The 17,325-nt window shown below is 41.5% G+C and overlaps 1 protein-coding gene across 1 annotated transcript in view; it reads right to left on the bottom strand.

The window, feature by feature from the left end:
* LGR5 (leucine rich repeat containing G protein-coupled receptor 5) overlaps positions 1-17,325 on the bottom strand; it is a 142,657-nt gene that overhangs the window by 77,913 nt on the left and 47,419 nt on the right. Inside the window, exon 2 of the mRNA XM_066591640.1 lies at positions 7,689-7,760. Coding sequence (XP_066447737.1) covers positions 7,689-7,760 — 72 coding nt within the window. The remainder of the gene's footprint in view (positions 1-7,688; positions 7,761-17,325) is intronic.

The raw sequence follows: 17,325 nt of genomic DNA, 5'->3' as shown, positions 1-17,325 counted from the left end.
ATATGTTATACCAAATCATTATCGTTCATCCAAGTGAACCAGCAAATGATGTCAGTTTGCTTTTTCGCTCGGGTGGTCAGTTTAGACACAAAGAGAAACAGTTTTTTTGCTTGTTTATTTCTTAAACAGGATCATTCAGTTGTTTAGTTCGCTCTACGAGCCAACGATGATTCTTGTGCTTGCATGAAATGAATGAACAGCAAACCAATCATTGTTCATCGTTCCATCATTGACACTAAAAGATTATTGTTCATTTTCGACTTTTTGAACCATAATCGTTCCACATAAAAGGACCTTAATGGCAGCTCAGTCCTCTTCAATCTAAGGGCTCATGCACATGTTTGCATAACAGCTCCTCAGTATGGAGTCGTAATCAAGTTCCCATAGAGGTGAATGGGGCCTCTCCTACACCTTTTCATGCCTTGTATTTCATAAAAAGATTTATGGAAATTTTTGTCTGTTGCATGCTGTGTACTCTGTGGCACGCTCCACAAAATTGTGGCATGTTCCATTAGATGCCATATGCATAGAAATATTCAGGCATGGTGCCTGTAATAACAAGAAACTGAGGTCACACTGGAGACTGCAGACTAGGAAATTGTATGGCCTCCGTCGCCTGCCAAAACAATCTCCATGCACACGGCTTTGTCACAAAGATGCGTCTACAGTACTCGGAACGGAGAAACAGGGGAGTAGTGTTGCTTGTAGCCTGCAACCACATAGATGAAGACACATAGTCTGCATTAGAGCTTAGTACACATTTGAAGATTTTTACATTAAGACTATTGTCAAGGTTGCTTCTTCATTGTAAATGAATTTTCCGGAAAGAAACAGTTGTAACAATGTACCCAAGTTTTAATTACTTTCAATGCCACCTCATTTGATAAGTATTATAGTAGCATATCTGAGTGCAGAAGAAACACAAAGATGTATATTTACCCTTTTAAATACTTTAGTTACTTAACATTTTCTTAGGCTGCCAAAAGTATCTTTAACCACAATGATTCCTTTGTCAAGTTGTGTGCATAAAGCACAACATGCATTTCTCACAATGTGTCTGGAACAGCACGTGGAAAGGAATTTGAAATTCTCATAAAAACATAATTTAAACATAGCTATTTCTGAAATTCCTGTTTGGGACTTTGACTACTGATGCCCAATCCTCAGGTTAGGTCATCAATAGTTGATTGGTAGGGTCTGCTGCTTGGGATGCTCGCCGGTCAGCTGTTTGCAAGGCCTGCTGTTAGTGTGGACAGCACTGTCCACATTGCAGTGGACAGGGCTGGTATTTCACTCAAAGTATTCCAATAGATAGACCAGCACTCAGAGGTTTCTTAAAAAGCTGCGACGTTTCGACTCTCCAATTGGGTCTTTTTCAAGCACGAAAAAGAAGAAACCTCCGAGTGCTGGTCTATCTATTGGAATACTTGGAGTTACATGAACGGGGTCATCAGTCCGGACCCACTTAGGACCTTGCACCTACTTCTCTATTGTTCGTTTTGGCTCTCACTTTGTGGAATATCGGTTGTGCTGCTATCCATACATTTACTACTCGGACCAGGGCTGGTATTACAGGCACAGCTCCTATAGTAAGTAAGAGCATGAATGTAGTGGCGGGTGAGCATGCACGCTCCTGGTTCATTCATTTCAATGTGTGTGCTGGAAATAGCTGGGCTTGTACTGTGGGAATGCCCTTTCTCATGTGCGTATTATAAATTTGTATATACATGCCTGGGGATTTGCTTTACTGACACTACTTTGTTAAATCAGATGCATGAGCACTCCAGTTTGGCCACATTTGTTGCATATACACAAGTTAGAAACACATTTTCCTTGCTAGTACAGAGAGAAATAAATCAAGGTTTCAAAAGATAATAATGTGTTTATACAACCTTATGTGCCATCATCTCTCACAGACTTGACAAGGAGGAAGAACTGTCAAGGATATTTGTCAAATAAGAATACGATCTGAAAAACGTTGCTGCTGAAAAAACCCTGTTTGTTTCCAACTTCGTACACTTTGGCTGTGTTGCTTTCTTTTTGACACATTTGTTTAAAAAGAACAACTCCATCAACATCACCCATTCCCTTCAGTGGTGCTATACCTTTTGCATCTGTTCTATTAGGATTCTATTGGATCTGTCAGACAACTACTGTACAACATAAATATACACTAGGCCTCAGTCACATAGGCGTATCAATGGTCCCGGTAAATGCATTATATTCAAAGCCAAAAAGTGAATGGAAACCCACCTAAGGGCTCAGTCAGACGGGCGTTTTGCGCATGCGCATGCGTTTCGCGCATATATGGAACCAATGGTTCGCTATGGCATCGGTCACATGTCCGCTTTTGCGAAAAATTATAGGACACGGCGATTCACAAATCGCGCCTATCGGCGTTTTGCGATTAATGTGCGCACCAAAATAATTTTTTTCGCCGGTCAGACGAAGTTTCATGCGCATTTTGATGCGCACGGCGATTTTTCTCCGGTCAGACGGGCGTTTTTCTGCGACGATTAACGCGGCTAGGTGCAGATTTTTCCCGCGATTTTTCGCCTCCGGTCACGCGATTTGCGCATGCGACATGCGATGCGCAAATCGCGCGAAAAAACGCCCGTCTGACTGAGGCCTAAGTAAAACATGGGAAAACATTTCTTAAACCACCTTCATTACAGGCATAAAATATATATCACTCACAGGGAGAGTTTAATATAGCAGCTTGAATGAAGCCTTAAAGCCCCCATACATATTAGAGTTTAGACATCCAAACCCGCCGATAACAGAAGAGCCGAATGACTCTCTATTGTATATTCAACTTTCCCACAACAGATGCTGTTGGGAAAAAGAAGGATCGAGCACACCGAATTTCTAGACCCGGTCCTATTGTTCGGCAAGAGATAAGCAGAGTTGTTTGTCTGCAGCTTTAAGGCTGATTTAGACACAACAATTATCGCTCGAAATTTGCTCAAAAGCCATCGTTTAAGAGATAATCGTTGTCCATCTTGCGCCCGTCATGCAGTTTTCGCTAAACATTCGCTCATCGTTCTCTTTCAGTCCTCTTAAAATCCATCGTTCGGCCGTTTGCTTTTCGTTTGGTCAAAATGACACCGTCCAGTCGTTCAACGATTTGAGGGGAGTTGTCAATGCAGACATTACGCAACGATAAAACAACGACTGAAAAGACCGACATTTTCCATTGATTTTCGTTAGGTTAAAAACGTCCGTCTCTAAAAGCAAAACCATCGCTCACTTTTATCGTTATAACGAGTTTCGAGCGATAATCTATGTGTCTAAATGGGGCCTAAGGGAACACAGTCATCAGCTTTTAGCTCCATAAACTAAGTTATGGGACTCAAAGTTAGGGAAATGGGGAATCCGAGAAACGGCGGTTTTTCATATTCACTGGACTCCCCATTCCAGAGCTGTGTCCCCACAACATTGGCACGCGCCAGCAGCTTGACTCTTGAATGGGAGATGCATACACAAAAAGGGTCAAGCTGCTAGTACACTAATTCCGTGGGTACATAGTATTGTAATAGAGCGCCTAGTGAGTATGAACCACAGCTGCCTGGGCTCCCTGTTCCCTGACCCTAGAGCCCCATAAAGTAGTTTATGAGGCTTAAAGGTGATGACAGTTTCCCTTTAACTCTCTAAAGAGTTGAACGTTTTTGCCTAGTGGAAAATAAAACCGATAAAAGCAAATATGGATGCAAACACAGAGGACATACTACTGACACAAGAATGCAATTTCTTCTGTAATATTTCCATAAAGGTCAGATTACACAAAACGATTTATCCTTTGAATGAGCGAACGATGTCAGAGTTCGCTCATTCGCTCATGCAGCCTGCTTATACAGGTAGATACAGTGTTGGCTCGTTCAAATAGGAGATCGTTCAGTCATTTATATTTGAATGCGAACAACTGAACGATTGGTAATTAAACCCAATAGTTAGTGAACGAGACAACGATGATTTTTATGCCTGCATAGAATGATCGATCAACAAACAGCGAAAAATGTACCGTTTGTCGTTGGCTCGCATTCATACTGACCAATTATTGTTCACTTTTACTCATTTGAACAATTTTTTGAAAGAATCATTCCCTATAAAAGGGCCTTAATAAGGATTTGTATTCCGGATGTATACAAATGCGCCCCTGTGAAACTAGCCTTAGTGTACCAATTAATGTGTCAGGCACAGAAACCAAGCAGGTGATTTAATTCCAGACCTTCCATTGTCATTATGGGCCACACAGACTTTTGTGTTTGCCCCGGTCTTACTTTATAAATAATGCCATTTGTCAAATACACAATGATTGGTTAGAACCAACTCTGACATTTTACGGGTGAGTGCCCTTGTGCCACATTCCAGGACTCAGTCTATGCCAGTTACTGCAGACTGACATCACTGTAGAATGAATGCCAGTATAAACCAGTTCAAAGACAAAGCCTAACTATTTTACAGGTTCTTTAAATATTATAGTTTGAAAGGGAGTAATGAGTACGGCAGTTGTAAAGAAAATCGGAATGGCCCTCAGCTATGGCCACAATTCAGTTAATAACATGGTGATTTCCCAACATGCAATTCTCCAATACTTATATGCTTCAAGTCAAAACATCGCTTTTATGGTAGACATATTGCTTAATTTTCAGCTTTCGTGGTTTGCTAAATAATTTAAGGTCAATTTAGAATGCAAAGGCTACGGACATATTTGGGGAACAATTTTTTTTTTCACTTGAATGCATGTAGTTTGGCCTGACAATCTTTTTTAGTGATGGGCTTAATTAAAAAATTTAGCACCACTTGTCTTCTGCATCCTCTACATATCACTGTATACAGACACTACAGCCTACAGGTCCTTTAACACAGGATGACTGTCAGGCACTTAAGCACCTCAGCGAGAATCGCTCACACAGGAGCAATGATCGCTCAGTGAATGATGGCAGAAAATTGGCCCGGAGATCGCTTCCGTCCACCAGCTTCCATTCACAGTAAGCTAGCATTCATTCATGTTGAACGACTGCCTGCTTACATAGGCTGATTTCTGATTCTTATGCTTAAAAGGAATGATGAAGATAAGCTGACAAACTATTGTTCACCATTCAGTCACTGGCAGCACTTACACTGCATGATTATCGTTCAGATTCCCACGTTCCAGCAAGAATCTGAATGATAATTGTTCCATGTAAAAGGGCCCTAAGTCTGCAAAGGAGATATGTCAGTGAGGCTGGACTGCTGGCTGTGTTTTCAGCCTTGATCTCTCTCCTCCAGCACTTTTTATCAGCCAATTTATGACTACAACATAGAAACTTTTTTGTGGTCATACATTAGTAGTTAAGAACTCTCAGTAGAAGAGAGAACAGAGTGAAACTAAAGGCTCATTTACACACAAAGATAATTTTTCAAACGTTTGAAAAGTTGAAAGTTTTAAGGCCCATTTACACGCAAAGATGACTGCTCAAAATTTGTTCAAAAGATAGGGAGATTGACAGTTTCAGCAATCATTTCGCATATGCTGCTAATGGACACTAATGCCCATTGGCAGCTTATTACCTTCATTTGCATGTAAATTAGCCTCCAGGAGCTGTATGCAGAGAACAACAGGTGGTGTGTTCTCTGCATACAGCTCATTTATTCTGCTGCGGGGCTGCAAGCTGAATACAATGTAATCAGCGTTCCCGTGGAGAACACAGCGTGCGGTCCCTGCTATCAGCTCCCTGGCCGAACGATGGATTTTATGCTCACCTAAAAATCATCATTTAGCTGAAAAGTAAATGATGGTAGCATTTATACGCAACGATTATCGCTCAAAAGACATCATATGAGCGATAATTGTTGAATGTAGATGGGCCTTGAGCGATCCTTTTGCATAAAGTACTAATGGGCATTAATGCCTATTAGTTCTTTTTCAGCTTCATTTGCATGCAAATGAGCCTCCAGGAGCTGCTTACAGAACTCAGCAGGCAGTCTGAGCTCTGTAATTAGCTCCATTGTTCTGGCATGGGCTGCTAAGAGAACACAATGTTATCTCTAGCTCCCGTGAAGATAATAGCCTGTGGTCTGTTTTCTCACACCAACTGAACAGAGAATACAATGTTATCTCCTGCTTCTGTGGAGAACACAGCATGCCGTCTGAACAACGATTTTTTAAGCTCACCTAAAAAGCATCGTTCAGACGAAAGGTGCATGATGCTAGCATTTACATGCAATGATTATCGCTCATATGCCATTGTTTTACAGAAATTTTGAGCAATAATCATTGCGTGTAAATGGGCTTTAAAGAGAAGTGCCAAACAGCCATCCCTCAGACTGCTGCTCGACTATCACTCTTGTGCTTCTAGTCTAGTGGAACGATACTCCAAATACCGAGTGGCTATTATGTACAGGGCCTGATAGTCGCTTGGTTTTTAGTTTTGCTAAAAAACAAAGTTACTCCGATAAGTGAGCGATTTTTTACACAGGATGATTATGACCCAAATTCTCTGTCTCTAGTGGGGTAATAATTACCCTGCTTAATGGACCCTTTAACTCAAGATGATTTTTGGGCGTCCCACAGTTGTCTCAGCAATAGTTGCTCAGTGAATGGAGGCTGAGGGCACAGGAGATTGTTCAAGCTGCCAGCATCCTTTTACAGTAAACCGGCAGCCGTTCATAGATGACACCGGCTGATCGTTGTTTGATTTTTATGCCAGCAGAAAATGAGCGATGAATCAATCATTGTTAGTCGTTCATTTGCTGCCTGCATCTACGCTGAACAATTATTGTTCTGTTTCCAGCAAGAATCTGAACGATTATTGATCAGTGTAAAAGGGCCCTAAGTCATCAACCCAGGGGCGTAACTATAGGGGATGCAGTTGCACCCGGGCCCAGGAGCCTTAGGGGGCCCATAAGGCCTCTCTTCTCCATATAGGGAACCAAGTACTATGAGTAAAGCATTATAGTTGGGGGTCCTGTTACAAGTTTTGCATCGGGGCCCAGAAGCTTAGGGTTACGCCTCTGCATCAAACCATCTTCTCTGACACCCCCCCCCCCCCTACTAGACTGCAGTGTATTTGTAGAAGCTGCCCAAAATACATGCAATTGAGTGGAAAAAAGCCCCCAAAAATTGTCTTAGTCTTTAATTTAGCCCTAGCTCCCTTTAAGACATCCAGTAGTGCAAATACATTACATAATTCTCAATTCCCCGCCGCAAACCTGTAACAGGATGTGTGCGCATCTATATAAAATTAGCATGGGGCTCTCCTCAAGTCACATTTATGGACAGAAAATTCTTTATTAAAAAAATTAGTTTGAGTTATGTTGTAATAAAACTCGCATTTCAATGTTCATGACATAATCAAACCCAAACAACCGTTTTTCATTATAACTTTACTGTCTATTTTAATAAACATGAGAAGCCCTGAAATTTTTAATATCCTGCTGCTTAGGTATTTCCAAGAAACTTTCCAGCTTAGGTTTTAAACTTTATATTTGCATGATTTAGCCACTGCTTGCAAGAACTACAGTCCCGTCCCTCGTGGATTTACCCTCTACAAATCACAAGGATCTGCTTTTCTTGAACAAATGTTTCCAATGTGTCGGCAGAACATGTCGGTGCTGACACTACTTAAAATGCTCTATCTCGTTTTCACAGCAAACACAAGAATAAGACTCCAAAAGCATTGGAAAAGTATGGAAAACATACTTACAGTTCTTCAAGATCATGTAAGGAATGCAAGGTGCCAGCGGGCAGCTTGGTTATGTTGTTCATACTGAGATCACTGCCGAGAGAGAAGAGAAGTTGGATTCAGTAAAGTATGTAAAGAGCAACCTTTTCACCAACTTGGAACTCACATTATACTTACAAGCAGAGAAGTAACAATAGTTTTTTGGAAGGGCTGAATCACACGAGCGTATGAGTAAAACTGAGTGTATAATGCAGTGTTTTACCGTTGTGTGAGCGGCGCTTCGCTGCGTACGACAGGGGGTTTGGACTGTGCATGACAGCGTATCCCACGTACGCCGTCATGCACCACCTTCCTGGTTTCTTTTTCGAATTCCCCACTCTGTGGCTTAGCGACATTGCGATTAAACACCGAACAAACGTGATGTAATTGTCCATGTACGGTATTTATTATATAGCCCATATAGATAGAAAAAAAGGGCTCTGGCGCATGTAATATGTGGTAAAGTAGAACATGCTACGTTTTTTTATATGTATGTAGTATACACAATGTAGATACGCAAATATAATCCTTCCCGACTCCATAATGGCAGTCAGAATAATCCCTGGGTCAAAGTTTATGTTACCAAATGGCCCAGTTTACACCAACAGGAGTATAACAAGTAACCATGGGGGCACACAGCAAAATTTAGAATGGGACCCGTACTGACCCATTTTGAATATAAAACGTTTGCCATCATATTGGTCTACACTCTGTCAGAGATCTTTTAGTTATACACAGGCATAATGCAATGATATCACAGTACAGGGATAATGTAGGCAGTGACGTCACAGCAAGGAAAAGGCCGGGCTCACAAGACCAGGTCCAATATCCGCAGAAGAAGTCCTGCGAACGATCTCTCTCTCTCCCTCCTCCAAATTCCTGCTTTTGTATCTTGTCTCCTAGCAGCTTGCGAGCGAGGTAATGCCAAATGCATATGCACTGCGGATCATACGCATCCATAGAGATGAATGGAGCCCATCCACGTGGAATCCAATGGTAAAATAGAACATTCTGCGATTTCTCTTTTGCTCACGGAATACGAAGTTCCTACCCGCAAGTATGAGCAAAACTTCGAAAGTCCATGACTTTCAATGCCTACGTATTACCGTTCATGTGAGACCAGCCAAACATACATGGTAAGGTCACAGTAAAGCAATAATTAACCCAGTGAAGCTACAGCACAGGAAACACAAATATGTACAGTATAGGCGTAATTCCCGTACAGTAGAGGAATTACACAAATAATGATGTCGCAAGCTACAGCACGAACACAATGCACATACTGAGGACATGGGACCTAGATGATTCACATGATGGTTTGTAAGATGACATCACTGCACAAAACAACAAAAACACAAAGACATAGAGTGATGTCATAGCACTGGAATAATTCAGTGATGTCACAGTACAACAATAATGTAAAATGCGATGCTGCACAAAGACATAATGAACACATCAGGGGCAGAAAAGTAACCTTGGTGCTCCTGAGCAAGACTTGTAATGTGGCCCCATTCAGTCTTGTGCATAATCACATACATAAATGTCACGCTTCTGTCATGCTAGCAATTCCCAGTCCCTTAGAAAAACTCTTTCTAGCAGGCACCACACATTAGCACACAGAGTCTAGGGGGCGCCATTGTACAGAACTGTAACGGTTCGGAGGTCATGAGGTCATAGAGGTTTAATTTAGTACATATTAAAGTCTAGCCATCCCAACATTCACATAGAGAATCTTGCATATTAAAATGGAAACTAAATGGCCTTTTACATGGGGCAGTTATCGGGCCAGAATGATCATCTAGCATTCGAGTGTCCCATAATTTGCTGATCGGAACGTGCCTCCGATCACTCGACGATTAAGCAAATGCTCATTCGTTGGATGATCACATCTTTTATAAAGAGCAGAAAATCATTGTTGTCAGCAGCACATTCCACTGTGTAAATGGGGAGTGTGCTGCCGTCGATGCTGATACTCTATGGGGGTGAGCGATTATATGAATGATCGTCCACTATATAACAGAGTCTGAACTGGCTGATGTGCCGATATCCGTGATTGGCCCTCATCATCAGGAACGTGCTGCTTCATGGGAAAGGACCCTTATATTAACTAATATACTGTTTAGATAAAAAGAGATTACTCAATAAATACTTCATTAGAAAGTACAAGATGACAACCCTGTATCTCCAAGGTCTCTCTCAAGCAGAAATTATTATACTGAAGACAGAACTTCCCAGATGTGTCCAAGTTTTTCAGAAGGAGTTTAAAAAAACAGGCAAGGTATCGGACTGATAGAAAAAGAGTACAGCACTAAAGAGATCCTTGAAACTAATGACTTCTCAAAATTAAAGGTATCCAGCAAAAGCTATAAGCATTCACTGTCATTTACAGAAACCACTGCAGTCCTAAAACCGCTTGATGCTGCAATTTCTTAGTGGCCTTCCAGGACCCGCAGGCCAACGAGCTTTGCAGCCAATCAGCATCAGGAGCTGCTCTGCTTGTTGTTGGCCAGCTGTGTCTTACGATTTTCTTTGGACTCACAATAAGTTGCCAGCTTCCTTCTTCCACAACACATTGACTTTTGACAGCACTGGCTGCTAAGCTGGACCCTTTGTAGCCTGGACTATTTAAGTAAAATTGTGGCAGCGATCACTCCACTTTCTTACATAAACTGCATCACAGCAAGTGCTGCAGAGGCGTTGAGGTTGGGGGGCAAATTCTACCTTTACCTATAGGGTTTAGTGATTTCTATGTATAGTTCTGATCAATGCTCAAGGTACCAGTAGACACCCATTCAGGGAGGCATTCGATTACAGCAAGTCATATTTTCTCTAGACAAGCTGTAAACTGTGGCATCACTGTGACTTGTGCGATGCCTTCAATGGGAATTCCATCTTTCTTTCCAACAAGTGATCGTATATAGTGAATAGACTATTCATTTACAGGGGCCTAACTCATAAGTACATTCCTATACAACTGAAATGTAAAATAGGATGGATTTCCACATTTATCTCTTTCTTTTCTACAGATTTGTGTAAATTGCATTAAGTAGATGAAATGACCTATAAAATAGCAATGTAATGAGATAGTGCTGTGGAGAAAACTTCCTGATGGGGCTGCACAGTAGTTCCTGGCAAAAAAACGTCATGTCTACAGAACTCAATTGGGCCTGACATGGTTCCATGGATATAGCTTGTAGTTCTTTTCCAATTTATTGGAAAATTTCCCACAGTGTCTGCCTTGTAACAGAAGCAATAACTTCACGGCTCACACAAACCATTGTGATAAATCTCAGTAAAACGTGCTACTTTAACGGCGCTGCTTCCCTTATTAAATGTTTGTAGTGTATGCTCATAATGTGTCACGGTGATAGCTGCAGACACCATAAAATCTTTGTTAATAGGTAACTAATGAAAAATAATGCACTTTAGCAACACTTTTGTTACAAATGCTGGTGGAATAAAATGGTCAGATAATGTTCCTATGGGGAAATGAGCCAAGCTCTCGAACAATGGAAAGTTAATTTGTAACCAAACCAAAACTACTACTCATCAAGAAGTAATTCGAGTTTCAAACATGGATGTTTGGCAGCCAAGTCATGTCCCCTTTATTCTGTTGCCTTTCCTAGCCCTTACCCTGTCATCCTTGCCAAGGACATCACTTTAATTATTAAGTGGAAGCATTCTTGCATATCAGTATACTTCCATGTGCAGAACTGCACCTTACAAACTTGAAATATAAGCCCTCCCTAAAAAATAAGTCCTAGCAGATTCTTCACGCTGGGCTGTGGCACTGCTGCAGGCTTACGTGTACTCCTGAATGCCAACACAGCATTTCTTCCTGGTAGCAGAGCTTGAATACCCCGCCTCCAGCAAGCTCATATTGATTCCTCGAGCACCGCATCAGCCAATCAGAGCCTGTGCTCAAATAACAATCACAGCCATTCAATGATGTCATTCAATGAATGACTGTGATTGGTTAATCGAGTGCCAGCTCTGATTGGTTCATCGAGCGCCGCGTCAGCCAATCAGAGCAATTGCTTGCTGGACGTGGGGTATTCAAGACCCGCTACCAGGAAAAAATACTCTGTGGGTGTTCAGGAGTACACGGAAGCCTGCAGTAGTGCTGAAGACCAGAGCAAAAGACCAGAACGGCGGCTGCTAGGTGAGTATTATAAGACATACACCCCGCCCCCCGAAAATAAGACACAGTCTCTTTTGGGGCAAAAATTAATTAAAAAACAGTGTCTTATTTTGGGGGAAAATAGTAACAAATTTAGTACCATTCCAGTGCAGTTCAAGAAATGAGGCTATTACTGCAGTGTCATCACAATAAGAACTGCGGTAGTTCCAATTGTAACTGGGCCTTTATTCCTGTGCCACTAGAATGCATGGGCCGAGCAGGACTAAAATGATATGATGGTGCAGGAATACCATACACAAAAAGTTTGCCATCACCATGTGACACTGTGTGACATTGGCTGCTTTCCCAGAAACTATAAAATAATCCTTGGAACACTGCGCATCATTCTGGATATTAGAGATTTCTATTCAGATACGCTTTCCCTAAAGTACGGAACCTGTGGTAGCTATTAAAGGAGATGTCCCGCGCCGAAACGGGTTTTTTTTTTTTTAAACCCCCCCCCCCGTTCGGCGCGAGACAACCCCGATGCAGGGGTTAAAAAAACCACCCGCACAGCGCTTACCTGAATCCCGGCGGTCCGGCGTCTTCATACTCACCTGCTGAAGATGGCCGCCGGGATCCTCTGTCTTCATGGACCGCAGGGCTTCTGTGCGGTCCATTGCCGATTCCAGCCTCCTGATTGGCTGGAATCGGCACGTGACGGGGCGGAGCTACACGGAGCCCCATAGAGAAGAGGAGAAGACCCGGACTGCGCAAGCGCGGCTAATTTGGCCATCGGAGGGCGAAAATTAGTCGGCACCATGGAGACGAGGACGCCAGCAACGGAGCAGGTAAGTATAAAACTTTTTATAACTTCTGTATGGCTCATAATTAATGCACAATGTACATTACAAAGTGCATTATTATGGCCATACAGAAGTGTATAGACCCACTTGCTGCCTCGGGACATCTCCTTTAAGGATGAGCGAGTATACTCGCTAAGGCACTACTCGCTCGAGTAATGTGCTTTAGACGAGTATCTGCCTGCTCGTCCCTGAAGATTCGGGTGCCGCCGCGGGGCGGGGAGAGCGGGGAGGATCGGAGGGGAGAGCGGGGAGGAACGGAGGGGAGATCTCTCTCTCCCCCCGCCGCGACTCACCTGTCAGCCGCGGCGGTCCCCGAATCTTTATGGACGAGCAAGGAGATACTCGTCTAAGGCACATTACTCGAACGAGTAGTGCCTTAGCGAGTATACTCGCTCATCCTTAGTAGCTATATATGCTCCATTAAGTAAATGTATCTTTCCACAAAGATCATATGTCACCAAATAGATTATCTGAAATCAATCAGCTCATAACTAGACATATGGGCGGTAAGAGGAAGATATGAGCCAAGACAAACATATCACTTTTCTACTTCTATAAATGTGAGCTTCTTAAATAACGGTCAAAGTAAGTAAATATCAAGGCAGGAAAAGACATTTATGAATTAATATAATTTGCACATGTACTTAGTATTAAATAAACATATGCATGAACACATTTCAAACAATTACCTAAAATTGTGGGTCAAGGCTACTTTATTAAAGGCATTTGTCCTTGGTGGATTTTACAAGCTATCAGATGGATCTAACGTCATTGCCAGATGTAAAGATATGGAACAATTTAGAGGCAGGAAATCTGGTCTGCACATATATATTACCCATATCTTGTAATCAGAAATTAGGAGCCATATTTAAAACATTTCGATACTGGCTTTCAGGGTACATTTACGCTGGGCGTATGCAATTTTCGGTCCGTGAATACACAGTGTATTCACTGATAGAAACACTGAATATTCCTTGCGTATGTGGCCATGATTGCGTTTTGTTTTTACATGTAATCACATCGTATTTAAGCGTGCAAAAAAAACGCAAGCAAGGCCTATTGATTATGCGCAATTATGCAGTAAATACACATGTTTCATGTGTATTCATTGTCCATTTGCGCATTCCCATTGACTTCAATGGGTCGTTTTGGTCGTCCCTAATACAAACCAATATAGAAAATGCAGCTTTTTCCATATAACCAAGACTCACGAGAACAATACGCACAGGAAACCAATGGGTTCTATTCACTCCTTGTTACGTGCGTAGTACGGGGTGTATTTACGCCCATGTGCATGAGGTCTTAGAGTGTCAATTTCAGTACATGTAGAACATTCAATTACTACGCTTTACATTTCCCATTAATATCACCGATCAGTCTAATTGGATAATGCCAGTATGACACATGTGATATACAGTTATGTTTAAAAGTTTGTGAATCCTTCAGAATTTCCATAGTTCAACTTAGTTTGGCCTAAAATTACATCAGATTTTCACACAAGTCCTAAAAGTAGATAAAGAGAAGCAAATCAAACAAATCAAAAATATTAGACTTGGTCGTGTACTGGTGTTTATGGAGGAAACTGAGACAATATCACATGTCTGTGAGTGGCAAACGTTTGTGAACTTTTGATTTCAGTATCTGGTGTGGCCCCCTTTGTGCAGCAATAACTGTATCTAAACATTTTTGGGAATAGTTGATTAGTCCTGCACATTGGTTTGGAGGAATTTTAGCCCATTCCAAAACGTTAACTTTATCCTTCTTTAATCATTCTTTTGTAGAATCATTTGTGCTTTCGGTCGTTAATGTGGGTCATGCAGCAAGACATCTTGAGAATCAGCTCACAGACAGATGTTCTAACATTAGAATTTGCTGGTATAATTCAGAAATAATTGTTCCATCAATGATGGTAAGCCCTCCTGGCCCAGATACAGCAAAACAGGGCCAAACCATCATACTACCACCATCAAATTTCAGTTGGTATGAGGATTTTTGTGCTGGAATGCAGTGTTTCTTTGTCCAAATAGAATGCTTCTCATTTAAGCCAAAAAGTTCTATTTTGGTGTTATCTGTCCACAAAACATTTCTTTTTGGAGAGCAGAAGCTTTCTTCTTGCAATTCTGCAATGCGCACTGTTGTTGTTCAGTGTCCTCCTGAACTAATTAGGTAATGTGAAAAAGGCCATTAGTTACTGAGAGGTTACCTCGGGTTAGTTTTTTACCTTGCAGACTACTATATGTTCTTGCTCTTGGTGTGATATTTGTTGGTCGATCACTGCTGAGGAGAGCAAAAATGGTCTTGAACTTCTTCCATTTGTACAAAATCTGTCTGACTGTAGATTGTTGGAGGTCAAACTCTTTAGAGATGGTTTTGTAACCTTTACTGGCCTGATGAACATCAGCAACTCTTCATCTGAGGTCCTCAGAAATCTACTTTGTTCACACCATAATATACTTCCACAAATGTGCTGTGAAGATATATATCAGACTTTGATATATCTCTGTTCTTTAAATAAAACAGGTTACTCACTCACACCTGATTGTCACTGCATTGATTGAAAACACCTGACTCTAATTTCACCTTCAAACTAAAGGTTCACATACTTTTTCTATACACAGACATCTGATATTGGATCATTTTCCTCAATAAATAAATAACCAGGTCTAGTAGTTTGACTCATTTGTTTGATTTGGCTCTCTTTATCTACTTGTAGGACTTGTGTGAAAATCTGATGTGGTTTTAGGTCAAATAAGTAGAAATAAGTATAATTGTGAAGGGTTCACAAAGCTTCAAGCATCACTGTATCATATCTATTATAGGAGCAAATCTAGCTAATAAACATGGTAAAAAGAGTTCACTTATTAAAAACAATTATGAGAAATGCAAAATATCAATCAACTGTCAACAACAGAACCAAGTGATATGAATTATAATTTACAGCACAATGCTCATAACAGAAATACCAACCGATGACAAGAGTAGCCTAGCATTATGCCACTATGATAAACACCCATATGAGATTATATTCTGTAAGCAGGATCAGCATTGGGCTAGACGCTTTTATAATAGGTTTCCTTTGGTGGCACTGTGATCATCACTTACTATGACCAGTTAGATAATAATAGTTACAATCATCTGCCTATATGGCGCCAACATACTCCGCAGCACTTTACAAATCAGAGGGTTAAAGCACAAACAAAATCAGACATTATATATAGTGTCAAACTAATAAAAAATCTGAGAAGTAAGGGCCCTGCTCGGACAAGTTTACAAGCTATAAGGAAACAAGAGGTGAAAGTGCTTGCTCTGTACAATGGTCCAGCCATCTTTTATTTACCGGTAACTAGGGTAATATACAGCTGCAGGTGCCAGTCACCATCTGGTAATTGTGTATTTACAGATACTGTGCTTCCCAGAAAACAAGACCTACCCTGCTTTTTGGGGTTTTCGGGGAAGAAGAGGGGGTTGAAATATAAGTCCTACACCGAAAATAAGCCCTAGCTGAATTACATTAAAAAAAAAAAAACATTGCCTAGCAGTCGTGGCCTGTCTTCTCCCACTAGTCCGTGGAGCTCGGGCGCCCTTGCTTGCTGACAAAAGATCGCTTCCTGGTTCCGGGATTCATAAATCCCGCCTTCAGGAAGCGATGGCGCTGATTGGTTCTCGAGTGCGCCAGACAATTAATGCAGCGCTCGAGAACCAATCACAACCTTCGCGTTGTGGTGGTGGGATTTATGAATTGGCTGAGCAGCGTTTCTCTCTGCATCTTCGTCGGCAATGCCGATGTCTGCTGCAGAGTGAGGAGAAGCCGCCACCAGAGATACAGAGACTCTGCTAAGATGAACGCAGCTCAGCCAATTCACAAAATCGCCTTTACAACGCGATTGCTTTTGATTGGTTCTTAGAGCGCTGCTCAGCCAATCAATACAGCACTCAATGAACCAATCTCAGCCATCGCATTGTTTCATCGAGCACTGCATTGATTGGCTGGCAGCACTCAAGAACCAATCAGAGCCATTGCTTCTTGGAGGTGGGATTTATGAATCCTCGAACCAGGAATCGATCTTTTGTCGGTGGCAGATGACTGCAAACAAGCGCGTAAGAGCTACAGAGACCAGAGGGAGGGCATGGACCGTGGCTGCTATGTAAGTATTATAAAACAATCACCAAAAAAAGGCCCAGTGCCTCTTCTGGGGAAAAAATAATATAAGACAGGGTCTTATTTTTGGTGAAACACAGTATGAAGTATATGAGGGTGTAAGAGATATGGGGGATGAAGGGTGTCCTATTCCTTCCCTAGTGAAATCAAATTATACCCACACTAAAAAAAAGACAGAATCTCTAAACAATTTTTAACGTTACAAAAAGGAAAAACGTTTCCTATGTTCTAGGACCACTTTGTGTAAAGTTCAAATTGGATGTACGCTTGTATGTGAAGTATCAGAGATCACAGTCACACACCCTATTTTGACAAAAACTGGACATACTATAATATCCACATTTTCTTAAAACAGTTCCCATTTTATGCTATATTTATGTAAAAATTCTGTTCTTGTCATTTCACCTACTTCAATAGAAAACAGCAGCAGCAGCATAGAAAACATTGCACAGCATAACTGAGCAGTGCAGGTGT

Source organism: Eleutherodactylus coqui, chromosome 2 (assembly GCF_035609145.1).
Source record: "Eleutherodactylus coqui strain aEleCoq1 chromosome 2, aEleCoq1.hap1, whole genome shotgun sequence".
Lineage (NCBI taxonomy): Eukaryota > Metazoa > Chordata > Amphibia > Anura > Eleutherodactylidae > Eleutherodactylus > Eleutherodactylus coqui.
This window is presented reverse-complemented; position numbering and strand designations above follow the sequence as displayed.